The sequence below is a fragment of the Balaenoptera ricei genome, chromosome 1 (genome assembly GCF_028023285.1).
Source record: "Balaenoptera ricei isolate mBalRic1 chromosome 1, mBalRic1.hap2, whole genome shotgun sequence".
Lineage (NCBI taxonomy): Eukaryota > Metazoa > Chordata > Mammalia > Artiodactyla > Balaenopteridae > Balaenoptera > Balaenoptera ricei.
This window is the reverse complement of record NC_082639.1, coordinates 80,380,763-80,396,633: the sequence shown is the minus strand read 5'-3', so window position 1 is coordinate 80,396,633 and position 15,871 is coordinate 80,380,763. Positions and strand designations below refer to the sequence as shown.

General features: G+C 33.6%; 1 protein-coding gene across 1 annotated transcript in view; it reads left to right on the top strand.

Annotated features, from left to right (window-relative positions):
• HFM1 (helicase for meiosis 1) overlaps positions 1–15,871 on the top strand; it is a 150,074-nt gene that overhangs the window by 72,789 nt on the left and 61,414 nt on the right. The window contains exons 24-30 of the mRNA XM_059900015.1: positions 5,846–5,943; positions 6,025–6,153; positions 11,891–11,976; positions 12,208–12,291; positions 12,416–12,573; positions 14,049–14,152; positions 14,624–14,758. Coding sequence (XP_059755998.1) covers positions 5,846–5,943; positions 6,025–6,153; positions 11,891–11,976; positions 12,208–12,291; positions 12,416–12,573; positions 14,049–14,152; positions 14,624–14,758 — 794 coding nt within the window. The remainder of the gene's footprint in view (positions 1–5,845; positions 5,944–6,024; positions 6,154–11,890; positions 11,977–12,207; positions 12,292–12,415; positions 12,574–14,048; positions 14,153–14,623; positions 14,759–15,871) is intronic.

The window sequence follows — 15,871 nt, the reverse complement described above, 5'->3', positions numbered from 1 at the left end:
CTCCACATATTATACTTATTCTTTCATATTTTTTATCTGTTTGTGCTTGGCTTTTAGGAGAATGCCTTAGCTCAGTTAGCCATCTCACTAATTTGCTCTTCAGCTTTATCTATTGAATTTTTTCAGTGATAAATTTTTTTTCTTTTTTTGCAATAAAGCATATCAAGGATTTATTAGAATTCTTCAAAGAATTCTAGGTGAAATCTTAAAGCATTGATATTTTGAAAGCTCCTACAACATTGCAAAGAAAATAACTGATAAAATTTGTGTTTTACTGTATCTCTGCTTGGCTTTCTAAAATATACATGATATTTCTTTTTTTGTGTGTGTGTGATTTTAAAAGTTTATTCTGATAGCAATACAAAACAAATTTCATGAATAAGATTAAAGGTAAGGACAGGGTTAAGAAATAAGTTTCTTTCTTTTTAAAAAAAATTTTTTAAAAAAATTTTTTTAAATTTTTAAATTTAATTAATTAATTTTTTTATACAGCAGGTTCGTATTAGTCATCAATTTTATACACATCAGTGTATACGTGTCAATCCCAATCTCCCAATTCATCACACCACCATCCCCCGCCGCTTTCCCCCCTTGGTGTCCATATGTTTGTTCTCTACATCTGTGTCTCAATTTCTGCCCTGCAAACCAGTTCATCTGTACCATTTTTCTAGGTTCCACATATATGCGTTAATATACGATATTTGTTTTTCTCTTTCTGACTTACTTCACTCTGTATGACAGTCTCTAGATCCATCCAAGTCTCTACAAATGACCCAATTTCATTCCTTTTTATGGCTGAGTAATAGTTCATTGTATATATGTACCACATCTTCTTTATCCATTCATCTGTTGATGGGCATTTAGGTTGCTTCCATGACCTGGCTATTGTAAATAGTCCTGCAATGAACATTGAGGTGCATGTCTCTTTTTGAATTATGGTTTTCTCTGGGTATATGCCCAGTAATGGGATTGCTGGGTCATATGGTAATTCTATTTTTATTTTTTTAAGGAACCTCCATACTGTTCTCCATAGTGACTGTATCAATTTACATTCCCACCAACAGTGCTAGAGGTTTCCCTTTTCTCCACACCCTGTCCAGCATTTATTGTTTGTAGATTTTCTGATGATGCCCATTCTAACTGGTGTGAGGTGATACCTCATTGTAGTTTTGATTTTCATTTCTCTAATAATTAGTGATGTTGAGCAGCTTTTCATGTGCTTCTTGGCCATCTGTATGTCTTCTTTGGAGAAATGTTATACATGGTATTTCTAATCTCTCTGAAAAAATTTTAATTATATAAATCAATTATACTTAATTTTGAAACTCTTTTTCTGTGCACTTAACTCTGTTTCCTCAATTGTTATTTCATTTATTAATATTGTGTGTCTTTTTAAATTTTTTTCTCAAATGTTAGGTAGTTCTTCATTGTTTGCTTTTGCATTTGTAAATATATTTTTGCCTACCTTTCTGTTACTATCTCTAATGATTGTGGAGAAGTAATTAGATTGACTGCAATAAAAGTGTGGAAATACCTTGCAATTTAAGAGTAAAGTCTTTCTACCCCTCCTGGGGTTTTCATTCCTACCTGGAGAACTGCCCTGCCTCTCTGGCCTCAGTGTCTACACTCCCTGCTTTAGCCTCTCAATACATACCACAACTGCTTAATGTTTTCCACAAATGAGAGAGAGTGACAGGGGTAGACTAAACTACCTGCTCAGAATACAGCATTCCAGTGAATTGCTCCAACAAATACCCCAGGACCCTCTCTCCTTCTTGATCTATTAATTCTTCTGCATGTACTATGGATAATCTCTGGTTTTGTTTTTCTCATAGATTTGATCTTTTTCATAGATATGATTTCTAACATTCAACTTTCTGGCCCACCAATGGCATGCTTTCTTGCTTTCCTGTAGTTTTGTGGATGGAGACTAACACACAAAAACACACCTATATAGTTGTCCATCATTGTATGGAATTTGAAGAGGAGTTATATGTATAGAAGGCTCCATGTGCCACCTTGATTTTTTTCTCTCATTTGATTCTTTGGGCATTCTTATTCTATGTTTAGGCAGAAAAAGATGACTTCAGAATAACTTTTTCTCCTCTCAAGAGAGTTGTACAGCTTTATAGTACACCTTTAACTTGTCTTCATATGAAGGATTTCTACTCTTTTTATACCTTCCTTTACTAAGTTGGCCAGTGTACAGAAGTCTTTTGGGAAGTTCTGGTATCATTTTTATTAGCTGGCTAACTGTGGAAGCTGAGAGCAGGTCATAAATGGCTCAACCATTGATAATAATAATAGTAATAACCATTTCTTGAATATTTGCTGTGTTCCAGGCACTGCATTAGATGCTTTACAGGCATACCTTGGAAATATTGTGGGTTCAGTTCCAGACCACCACAATAACATGACTATCTCAATAAAGCAAGTCACACAATTTTTTTGGTTTCCCAGTCCAGTGCATATAAAAGTTATCTTTACACTAGACTGTAGTCTGTTAAGTGTGTAGTAGCACTGTCAGAAACACAGTGTACATACCTTAATTTAAAAATTCAAAACAATTACAATAGTAACATCAAAGATCACTGATCACAGATCACTGTGACAAATATAATAATAATGAAAAGGCTTGAAATATTGCAGCACTTAACAAAATATGACACAGAGACATGAAATGAGCAAATGCTGTTGGAAAAATGGTGCTGATAGACTTGCTTGATGCAGGGTTGCCATAAACCTTCAATTTGCAAAAACCCCACAATATCTGCAAAGTGCAATGAAGTGAAGTGCAATAAAATGTGGTATACTTGTACATACCTATAGCAGAAACTGCTAGCTGACTGTCCCAGTATTTATTCTTACCTTCACAGGGAAAAGATTACATTTCCCAGTCAACTTTGTAGCTAAATAGGGCCCTGTGACTAAGTTTGTCCAATTAACGAGATGTAGGCAGAAGATATAAGTCTTCCTAGAAGGCTGCTTAAAGGAAATGGAGTCAGGTGGTAAACAGGGCATCAATTGTTGTCTCCCACCACTTCCTCCAACATGTTGTACAGAGTGAATGTGTAATGGCTGGAAATCCAACAGTCATCTTAGACCATGAGATGGCCTGAGAATGGAAGCCATACGTGGCAGAATAGAAATATAGTAGGATCCTAGGTCTCTGGTGACTTGTTGGACCACCATACCAAGCCCTAGGCTGCCTAACTCTGGAGTTCTTTTACATAAGAGAATAAACCATTTATATTTAAGCCTCTATAGTCTGGTCATGGTTGAACCTAATTCAAACTGCATCATTACTTTATTTCATTTAATCCTTACAATAACCCTGATTTAGTCATTACTTAACTATCATGCAAGTCTGACCCCATTAGTTGAGATGGCAGAGGTGCCATCTTACCTGAGGCTGTGAGACTTCTATTTCTACTGAGGATAAGCTCAGGTTGGCCTTATCTGGTGGAGAGAGACAGACAGCCCTGCCAAGGTTCTGTACCTACTAGAATAAATCCCTGTTTTCCCTTCCGTTCCTGCTTATTGTTACCGAGTTCAAGCTTGTACTGCTCGCCGCATGACAGGCCACTAAAACGAGAAACAAGTGTTGGGGCAAGGAAAGCTGCTTATTTGGAAAGCCAGCAGACCAAGAAGATGGTGGACTCATGTCCCAAAGAACCATCTTACCCGAGTTAGAATTCAGGCGTCTTTTATACTAAAAGGGGAGAGGGTGTAGCTGGTTGTTGTTGCAGACTTGTTGGTGCCAGAATCCTTTGTTCTTGCAGCTGTCCATGTAGGTTTGGTCCCAATGTTCCTGTAAACCTCCAACATGACAATCAACAATCATTATTTTCTGTTCTGCAACTTTTTATCTCTACATGAATGTAAACATGTTATACCTTTAAAGGTCAAGCCTAGGAGGCAGAGCATTGAGAAAGGGCTATTATGTATATTTGAAGCCATAGGCAACATTTTTACAAAGGTGCAGAGCCAACATGACTAAGTATAGGCAACAGAGCACAAAGGTTAGAGCTAAAGGAATAGATCCAATATGGAGTCAGGTTTGTTCTTCTCTGTTACATACTGCTTTTTGTGGTAAAGTCTCTGACAGGGAAGTATGATGTTGAAAAGTGTCCTATTTATTAAGGTATATTGATCTTAAACATAAATAAATATTACCTCAAAAGTCTTATTTTTACTCTATAATTTTGTATATATTCTGCATTTGTGCATTCCAGGATAGTTTCACAAGAAGTTTTATTTATCCAGCACTTGAAAGCACCCCATACACATTTTCCCATCATTTCCTTCTTTGTTAATAAACCATGTAACTTTATAACCATTTCTTTCTTTCTTCTTTTTTTAGTGTCCAACTTTCTTTAATGCTAATCTTAATGCTAATAGGTTGTGAGACATGTTTTTTTAATTGAATGAAATATTCTTTAAATTCTATAGTGCTTTACAATTTTCAGAAGTTTCACACACATGATTTCATATAATCCCATAATAATCCTGTATTTCCCCACCCTTGTATTGCCCCTCCCCCTTCCCTCTTCCCACGGGTAACCACTAGTTTGTTCTCTATATCTGTGAGTCTGCTTCTTTTTTTGCTTTATTCATTAGTTTGTTGTATTTTTTAGATTACACGTATAAGTGATATCATATAGTACTTGTCTTTCTCTGACTTATTTCACTTAGCATAATGCCCTCCAAGTCCATCCATGTTGCTGCAAATGGCAAAATATCATTCTTCTTTATGGCTGGGTAGTATTCCACTGTGTATATATATATATATATATATACACCACATCTTCTTTATCCATTCATCTGTTGATGGACACTTAGGTTGCTTCCATACTTTGGCGATTGTAAATAATGTTGCTATGAACATGGGTTGTACAATCATTTCTAAATAGATGATATAAAATAATTTTCAGAAGCATATATTATAGCCAAAAGAAGTAATCATTCTGTAGTTTCAGCTCTATGCACCCATTCTGTGAAGTTAGTTGCTTCTTTCTATTTTCATATATTGTTTGCTAAAACTAAACCATAAAATATAACTATTTTACCCTTTCTCTTTGTGTACCTGTTTTTGGTCTTATAAGAGATCCCCCCAGAGAGTAATACAAGTCTAATAATTTTAGTTAGAATCATAGGGGGACTTGCATATCAAGGTCTGGTTAGATAAGTAAACAGACGAAAGAGGTAGCAAAGACCTGGGAGATAGTAGGCACAATAGACGGTAACTTCTTTTCTCCCCTCTTTCCACCCCTCACATTTTGTAGCCAAGCAACTGTGTGTTGCTAATAATCAACTAATAAGCTACCAACTTTCAAATGTTGAACAGAATTTTCATCACCTAACAGTATGCTTTTTACTCAGTAGGTACTTAATAAATATATGTTGATTATATAAATTGTGTTGTTTTCTATAATACCTATATATAGTAAAGCCCAAAGTCAGAGCTGCATTGGAGAAGAATATGATAAGAAATTTTAGATGTGTTGAGATGAAAAAAACAGTCTAAGCGCAAGTGCCCTGTGATCATTTGAAATTTATCAATCTAGAGATTATAACAAAAATCTTGAGAAGAAATGAAATTTTTGAGAGAAAGAGAGGTTGAGTGAATAAAGAAGAGTAGAAAAATGAGAACTGACCTTTTAGAGGCTGGGAAGAGGAAGTCAACAATGACTTGCAATAATGGTGATACAAGATACAGAGTCATGTAGTGTCACAGAAATCAAGGCAGAGAGGAATTTTAAGAAGAGATACTTCAGTCACTGATATCAAACACTCTGAGATAGTAATTTTTAAAAAGAAATAATAAAATTTCTTCTTTCCCCAGTCTTATTCAGGCTCAGCTAGGATGCATTCCCATACAAGACTTTGCTTTGACACAAGATACCTCGAAGATTTTCAGAAATGGCTCACGAATTACAAGATGTATGTTACAGGATTAATGGATTTTCAATATTTTTCCAGTAAAATAGTATACTAGATTTAATATTGGAAACTTTTTTTCAGGGTTGTCAGATTTTGTGGCTATTCAAGAGAAGTTTGCTGTACTGTTGAACAGTTTGATTTTAGCTAAGTGTTTTAGATGTAAACTTTGGGAAAACTCTCTGCATGTATCCAAACAGCTGGAAAAAATCGGTAGGTACTGAATACAGGTAGGCAATGTGTCAATGTCTGCAATTTATTTTGTATTTCACTGTTAGAAAAATTGTTCTAAGATGGTTATAGACCTTTAAGGAAAAATGTGTTTATGGGCCTAAATAAGTTATTATACTTTCCTTCTCTTGAAAATCTGATTTTCATTTGCTTATGCTTAAAGGATTCTATTTGAAATCAATTTGGAAACCTAATAAAAATTAATGTTCTTATTTTAAAATTTGTTCTCAAACCAAGAGTGAAATTTTGTTTTAGTAATTAGGTAACTATGTGTTGTTCTCTCTTCTACTTTTATGACTGTTTTGTTTTGATCTCAATGGCAAGGTACAGAGCTAGCAGTCCTGGTCATTCCTAATTCATTACAGAAAATTGTCACTTATTTATATCTAAACTTTTTCTCTTTTTTCAATAACATTTCAATATTAGTAATGATTTTCATAGAGATTCTGTAGACAAGTTTCTTTCCTGTCTGTTGGGATCTAGCTCAGGATGTGAACTGAAAAACTCTACACGGTGCCATTTACAAAGACTGGGATATGCCTAAAGCACTTTGGAATTTTTCACTTTGGTGTCTTTGGCTTTGTGACCCTGCTCCTTCTTAGATAGCTAGAACTCCAAAAAGAGAGTTATTTCATGGCTGACAGTCTTATTAGCTTTATAATTTTATATGCATCTTGGGGACATTAAATTAGGTAATGGGTCACTGGGGATTGTCTAATTATTCCTTAGAACAAAGATCTCCAGCTATTTTGTGAGGAAGTACTACTTTGTATTTCCTTGAAGTTTGAAATCAGTGGGGGAAATCAGGCAGAGAGCTGACCAGTCCTGGGAACTGGGGTGAAGGTGGAGATTGACTGGTGAAAGCAAGGTCAAAGTAGAAGAAAGATTCCTGATTAAAGGCTCACCTTCCTATCAGTACATAAGTCCTGGCAAACCAAATGCCATGCCCATCCCACAGAGATAAGAGTTCTGAATTGGGAAGAAGGTTACATACAATATTTAGGAGATTTCAACTTACAGAAAAATTTGAAATTATATAGAATGATTATTAATAGTATAGCACTAAAACACTTATATTAGAAAAGTAGAAAGTTCTCAAGAGTTACTTCAGTTTCCATGTGATAAGATGAGAAAAAGAACAAATTAAACCCAAAGTGGGCAGAAGAAAAGAAATAATTTTAAAAGAGCATAAATAAATTGAAAACAGAAAAAAAAAATCAACAAAACAAAAAGGTGATTATTTTGAAATATCAGTGAAATTGATAACACTCTAGTCAGACTGATCAAGCAATAAAGAGAAAAGACACAAATTTCCAAAAACAAAAATGTGAGATATAAGTATAGATCTTATAGATGGCAAAATGATAGGGAATGTTATAAACATCTTATGTCAATAAATGCCGCAACTTTGATGAAATGGGAAAATTCCTTAAAAAATACAAACTGTCAAGAGTCCACTCAAGAAGAAATAGACAACATGAGTAGGCTTATATTTATTAAAGAAATTAAATTTGTAGTTTAAAACCTTACAAAGAAAATCCCAGGCACAGAAGGTTACACTGGTGAATTCTACTGAACATTTAAATAAGAAGCAATATCAGTTCTACACAAACTTTTTCAGAAAATTTAAAAGGGGGGGTAATACTTCCCAACTCATTCTATGAGGCCAACATTGCCTTGTTATCACAACTTGACAAAGACATTCAAGAAAAAGACAGACCAATATCCCTCAGTAATATAAATTCAGTAATTCTTTATAAACCTTTAACAAATTGAACACAATGATAGATAAAAGGGCTAACATATCATGGCCAAATGTGGTTTATTCTAGCAATACAAGATTAGTTTATCACTTGATGTCAATCAATGTAATTCATCATATTAACAAACTAAAATAGACCATATGATCATCTCAATAATGCCAAAAAAAGTTGACAAGATCCAAAATCCATTTCTAATAAAAACTCTCAACAAATTTAAAATAGAAGGAAATTTCTCAAATTGATAAAGGACATCTATGAAAAACCTACAGCTAACATCATATTTAATAGTGAGAGACTGAATGTTTTCCTTCTAAGATCAGAAACAAAAAGGCTGCTCACTGTAACTACTTCCAGTAAACATTGTACTAGGGGTTCTAACCAGTACAGTAAAGCAAGAAAATGAAACTAAAAGCATACAGATTGGAAAGGAAAGAAGTAGAAATGTTTTTATTCATACACGATCACATGATCATCTATGTAGAAAATTCCATGGAGGGTAGGAAAGGTTTAGCATGGTTGAAGGATGTAAGGTCAATATATAAAAATTAATTTTATTTCTACATACTAGTAAGGAAAATCAGAAACAAATTAGAAAAACTATGCTATATTAGTTTTCTATTGCCATTGTAACAAATTACCACAAACTTTGTGGCTTAAAACAACACAAATTTATCTTAAAGTTCTGTAGATTAGAAATCTGATGTGGGTCTCACTGGGATAAAATCAAGGTTCGGCAAGGCTGTTTTCCTTTCTAGAAACACTAGGGATGAATCCATTTTCCTGCCTTCAACTTCTAGAGAATACTTGATTCCTTGATCATAGCCCTCTTCCTCTACCTTCAAAGTCAGCAGGTGATCTTGGATTTGGCAAAGAATTTCTTAGATACAACACAAAAGCACGAACTATAAAAGAAAAAAAAATCAATAAAGTGGATTTAATCAAAACTTAAAACTTGTGCTTTTCATAAAATACTATTAAAGAAGGAGGAGGAGGAGAAAACAAGCCACCAGACTGGAAGAAAATATTTGCAAAACATATAACTGATAGAGGACTTGTACCTAGAATATATAAAAAATTCTTATAACTCAATAATAAGACAAACCACTGAATAAAACAATGAGCAAAAGATTCAAACAGACACATCACCAAAGAAGATATGTGTATGGCATATAAGCACCTGAGAAGATGTTCAACATCATTAGTCATTAGAGAAATGCAAATTAAAATGACAATGCAATACCAGTACACATCCACTAAAATAATTTTTCTTTTTTTTTTTTAATTTATCTTTGGCTGTGTGCAGGCTTTCTCTAGTCATGGCGAGCAGGGGCTACTCTTTGCTGTGGTGTGTGGGGTTCTCATTGTGGTGGCTTCTCTTGTTACGGAGCACAGGCTCTAGACACGTGGGCTTCAGTAGTTGCGTCACATGGGCTTCAGTAGTTGCGGTGCTTGGGCTTCAGTAGTTGTGGCGCATGGGCTCAGTAGTTGTGGCACATGGGCTCTAGGGCACGCAGGCCTCTAGTTGTGGCGTGCAGGCTTCAGTAGTTGTGGCTCATGGACTCTAGAGAGCAGGCTCAGTAGTTGTGGCACACGGGCTTAGTTGCTCTGGCATGTGGGATCTTCCCAGACCAGGGATCGAACCCGTGTCCCCTAGCATTGGCAGGCGGATTCTTAACCAGTGTGCCACCAGGGAAGTCACCACTAAAATAATTAAAACTTGACAGAGTGCTGGAGAGGATGTGGTTCAACTGGAACTCTCACTGTGGGAATGTAAAATGTTACAACCAGTTTGGAAAACCGTTTGATTGTTTCTTTAAAAGTTCAACATAAACCTACCATGCAACCGGCCCTTTCATGTTTAAGTACCCAAAAGAAATAAAAGCATGTAGACACACAATTCTAATAACCAAGACATTTGAAAACAGCCTAAATATCCATGAACAGGCAAATGGAAAATAAATTGTGGTATATCCCATAGTATGGATATATATACTCAGCAATAGAAAGGCATGAAGTGTTGATACAAACAACAACATGGATGAATCTTACAATAATTATACAGAGTAGAAGAAGCCAGACTAAAAAGAAAACTATTTAATTCCATTTAAATAAAAGCCTAGAAAATAGAATAGTGATAGAAAGCAGATCAGTGGTTGCTCAGGGACCGTGTGGGGAGGGGACAGAAGAGGTAGTGAAGAATTACAAAGGGGCACGAAGAAACTTTTAGAGGCAATAGTAATGTTTATTAGCTTGGTTGTGGTGATAGTTTCTCATACACACACATACATAAACACACAAAATCACATGTCAAGTATATTGTATGTGAATTATACTTCAGTCAATAAAATTGTAAAAATAAATAAATAAATAAATCCAAAGGAAACTATATTCACTCACCAAATGAGCAAAAACTAAAAGTCCTGTACTGGAGATAGTATAAGGTTATGAACATTCTCATGCAGTGTTGGTTGGAGCCTAAGTCTCATGATATCTACCAATTAAAATGCACAATCTCTTTAAAACAGCAATTTCACTTTAGCAATTAAATTTATAGAAATATTTCCACATGGATACAAATATAAACATTGTTTATAATCGCATAATCTTAAATGTCCATCAATAGCAGAATGATTAAATAAAGTATGAATTATCCATAAAAAATGATTAATAAAATTTCACTATACTGGAAGAAGCCAGTCTTTCTGACTTTCTAGAATATTGTCAGTCTGGGCATCAGTTGCATTCTATCCCTTCCAAATTGTTGAACACGAACATGTTTTTCACACTTAGTACAGATGAACAAAAAGAAACAAATATTGACCAGCAAAATTCATGTAATAGAAAAGTGAGAGAATCCAAACAAAAAAGCAAATCTAAGTTCTTATTGAGCACCAGGAAAAAATAATGAATGCAAATTGATTTTCAACAATGTTTATAAACTAAAAATTAAAAATCGGGAAAGGTTATAAGGGAAAATGGAAATGAACATTAAGGAATTAAGAATACTAGGAGTTGTGTCTAAAGGTTGATTAAGAGAAATTCCCAAGAATAGCTAAAGATATGAGTAAGGAAAGGAGTATCATACTCTCATCAGTAATATATGTGCCTTAAACAAGGTGGTACTACTTTAGAATTTTATGCTTCTGACAATATCTTCTATTTTGGGATTTGGTTAAATTCATTCATATGAGTGTAAGAATTAAAAATTACAGTTTCTCAAAGCATGAAGAAACAGAAAAGGTCCAAAGATGGAAGAGCACTTGATGTATTTAAGGAGCAAAATTAAAGCCGGTGTGGCTGGAGAGTAGTCAGCAAGAGGGGAATGGTAGGAAATTAAATGGGAGAGGTAGGCTGTGCTCAAGTCATATAGGTAAGGGAGTTTGGCCATAGTAAGGAAATTGCCACTTAATTCTAAATGCAATGGAAAGGCATTGGAAATTTTAGGCAGAAGAGTAAAATTATCTGAATTAGTACAGAAACAGAGAGAGAACTCAATTTCTTGAGTTCCTGTTTCTTTAAAAGTTCACCATAAACCTACCATGAACTCATTTCAAGACAGAAATGCTCAGAGAGCCATAGCTTCATGAAACAATATTCCCATCCCTGAATAACGTTGCCTTTTTTAAAAACACGAGTATAACCATAGATGTTTCTTGGTACTTGCTCTATGACATAAGGTAAAACTAAGGGCTGAGACATCATGTGGACCAAAGAATTCCTCTTTCTTTTATAAAGCACATGAGTGTTTTATTTGAGTTTGAAAAAATAAATATGAACAATCAAATAACGTCTCAGCCCAATTAATCCAATTGAGAACATTTTTTAACAACTTTAAAAATAAGTCATTAGTCTGGCTCTTTAAATTTTTCTTTTTTACTAATGTAGTTGTTAAATATTTAAGTGTAGATTTAGTTTTAAATGGATTGTTTAAAAACTATTTGATTAATTTTCCACAGGTGTAACATTATCAAATACTATGGTAAATGCAGGTTTGACTACCTTTAAAAAGATAGAAGAAACAGATGCAAGGAAACTTGAACTGGTATTTAATATTTACTTATTCCTAATGTTACCTGAATTCTGTATAAATTCTAAAGCCTGACTTTTGTATCTTTATTTCTACTAAAAAATGATTTCCCTCTCATAGTCATATATATTTTTAACTTAAGATTTTAGGTAATAAGCATGTTAAAACTATTGACTCTAAAAAATATTTTACTAAAAGAGTTTTTAGTGTTGTAATAAGAACATAATGACATAAAAATGTTTTTAGATTTTAAATAGACATCCCCCTTTTGGAACTCAGATAAAAGAAACGGTGATGTATCTACCAAAATATGAACTTGAAGTGGAACAGGTAAATATTTTCTGTTTTTCATATATTTTGATTTTCAGGAATAAAGCTACCCATAGCTGACTTGGAGGTGAGTATGAGTAGTAAGGTTATTTTTAACACTTTTTATGCCTATCCTTTTTTAAAGATTGCAAGATATAGTGATACCATGGCAGAAATATTAGTGACTGTTATATTAAGAAACTTTGAACAGCTACAAACTAAAAGAACAGCACCAGATTCTCACTACGTTACCTTAATCATAGGTGATGCAGATAATCAACTGGTTTCTAAGCACAAAATTATGTAAGTGTGAAATTTCTATTTGTTTTATTTCTAAGCATATACTATAAAAGAAAAATTCTGCTGAGGAAAAGAGTAATAAAATCATGGTGGGATCAATTAAATTACATTTTCCTGATTCTATAATGGGATAGTTTGTCTATTAAAGAAGATACTAATATTGGGTCTGTTGTTTTAGATAATATTTAGTACTCAAATGAACAAAGTGTAAAGTCTATCACCATGGTTTGAAACAAGTAATAGATGACCTTTAGGAGTAGCTCTAATTCACTGTTGCTGAACTTTCTTATTTTGTTGCTTTTCTCCTATCATTCATGACCTTACTACTCTTTGAGTGCAATCTTCCTCCTACTTACTTCAAAATATATCTTCTATTTCCAAATTAAAATCTAACAAACTACTACCGCCATTTGTAGGATCCAGGCAACCAGATCCAATAGATAAAGGAGGTACCTTGCCTTATATCTAGTTCTCTAGCATGTCATTCTATAATTTTTACTTCAGCCTTTTTTCTAAACTATTACATATTGATATTTTCTCCCAGGATGTCATAAGCAAACTCTAAAGATAATAGTTGTAGCTACAGCTAATATTTTTTGAGCACTTAGTAGGTTCCAGGTATTGAATTGTTTAATCTTTGTATGAGATAGGTGCTATCATTATATATACTTTGTAGAGGAGAAATTTGAGACCAAGGTTATATAGGTAGTTTACAGCAAAAACTAGTTTTGAAGCCAAGCATTCTTACTCCAGAGCCTATGCTCCTAGCATATAACTGTACCTGTAAGTTCAGGATGGCAGTGATTCTGAAATGGGAATCTCCTAATTTTTGCCAGTGTACTGGAATATGGCTTCCTAAAACATCCCGTGCAAGGTTCCTAATGGGACTGCAGTGACTGATAAGGATATCCTTTTCACTGATAATTACTCTCCTGCAACTAGCCATGATACACTTACAGAGAATATATAATTATACAAATCTTTATTCTCTGTGACAACTAAATCTAATGACAGCCTTGACTATAAGAGGCTAAAATAAGTTCAATCACAAAATTGGTTGCTGGTGATGTGTTGTTATTAGATACAAACTATTTCATATCATTTAAAAAAATACTGTTGAAGTTCTCACAGATCCATGTAACTTATGTATAGCCATTTTAAAGTGGTAGTGATTTAAGGTCAAGGTCATAGGTTATTGATGGCAATTATATATTCAAGCAGGCCTGAAATGATTCAGTACAACTTAGAACCAGCTATTGGGTGAACATTATAGTTAAGAAAATTATGGTAACGGTAGCTCCATTGACACTCCATTTCCCTATCCTCAGAACTTGGGGAAGGTAGTTTTCAGTAACTGACTTCAGTTTACTACCAGATAAGACCTATCTTAGGATCAGTTAGACCTTGAACATTAATTTATTATTTCATTTCATTCAGTGTTCAAGATCACTATTAAATGATGCATTACTCTTTTTCAGGGATTCTGTTTTGCTAAAAGCTGGAAATTGGGCTAAAAAGATTGATGTGAGGCGAGCTCTTAAATCTGAAGATCTTAGCATAAATCTAATTAGTTCTGAATATGGTAAGTTCATTGAAGTAATGAAGACATGCATGTAAAAAATATGATAGCATTTAAAAATTATTTCCTTTATGTAAAACAGAAAAACAACATAAGCGATATTGTGTAAAAATAATTTATTTAAGTAAAATCAATAATTTTAAAGGAAGCTTCATATATTTGGATATGTAAAAGATAGCAGAGACTAGGATAATAAAATTAAAATTTTATCTGTTCATTTATAGACATTTTATTTTTTAAGATAAATTTCAATTACTATAGGAACATTGATTTTTATTTTTATGACAGATGTATAAATTTTCATTTGTTATACTTTTTAAAGTATATTTAAAACATTTTTATTTCCTGGACTTGTTAGACTTTCCAGTTCAAAAACGTATAAAATATAACAGGTATAAAAACAAATAAATGGTCTCATGTGTGGATTTATATGACTTAAATAAGCATTTGTATGCTTTTTTTTTCTTTTTTCAGTTGGACTTGATATACAGCAGAAATTTACAGTCCTTTACTTAGGACCCAAGAGATTTGGAAATCAAATAATTATGGGAAAAAAATCAGAAACAGAGATCTCCCATTTTAAACATTCAGTAGCAGGGCCCAGTAAAGGTAAATAGCTGTATTTACTCCTGTTTTGCATTAAAGCAAAGATATGGCTGAGGGTAGTATCAGTATAGTACTGCTTCATTCAGATTGTGGATAGTCTGGAATTAGATGTTTAGACTTTCTAATAATTGCATTAATAATGTACAGTAGGAATTCTTAGTGTTAATATTTGTCAAAATTGGGGTGATTTTTTGAGCAAAGAATTATTTGACTAGTTTTTTGTATACATTTCCCCCTTTTCATACCCACTCCATTCTTATGGCCATGTCAGGGGGAGAACAAGTGATGTACAAGAATTAATGGATTTGATAAGGCAAAGCAGGTGACAATTTTTTTTTTTATTATGAGACATTCAAATAAAGATGAAAGTAGAAGTGTATATTGAACCTTCATGTACTCATCACCCACCTTAAACAATTATCAACTCAGGGCTAATATAGTTTCATCTATACCTCTGTTTAGATTCCCCTTGTATTTTTTGAAGAAAATAAGATATCATATTATTTCCTCCGTAAATGTTTCAGTATATATTTGTAAATGGTAAGGATTTAAGAAAAAAAATACTGTGTTACTCTTAGACATAAAAAGCTAATAGTAACTAATAATTATCCAATATTGAGTTAATGTTCAAACCACTGATTACTCATAAATGTTGTAGATATATCATCTTGATACCATCTAGATACACCAGATTGGCTCCTGAATCCTTTTGCTATGTCCCTAGTAGTCTTGACAGCTTCCTTGATGTGTGAGGTGATATGATGTTCTAGGCTTACCTTTTATAATTCCAGACCCAGACCTGTAATAAGCCTTTTCTCCAAAGATACCTGGTTTCTTTTCATGATAAATAGTTTTCTGTGTGCTTGAAGAGCTCATTGCCATTGACTGATTATTATCTCTTGCCTTTTCCATGCACAGATTTAGGAAATATGTGATTTTTTTGTTTTTAAAGATAAAATACATAATTGATTCATAGTTAAATGTCCAAATCAAATTCAGGGCTATAGTATTTATCCTTAAACTCAATGATCTGTACTCAATAATCTGTATCTCCTTTCTGCCATGCTGAGAGATTTGTTTCGCAATAACTCCAAAAATTATAGAATGTCACTAATT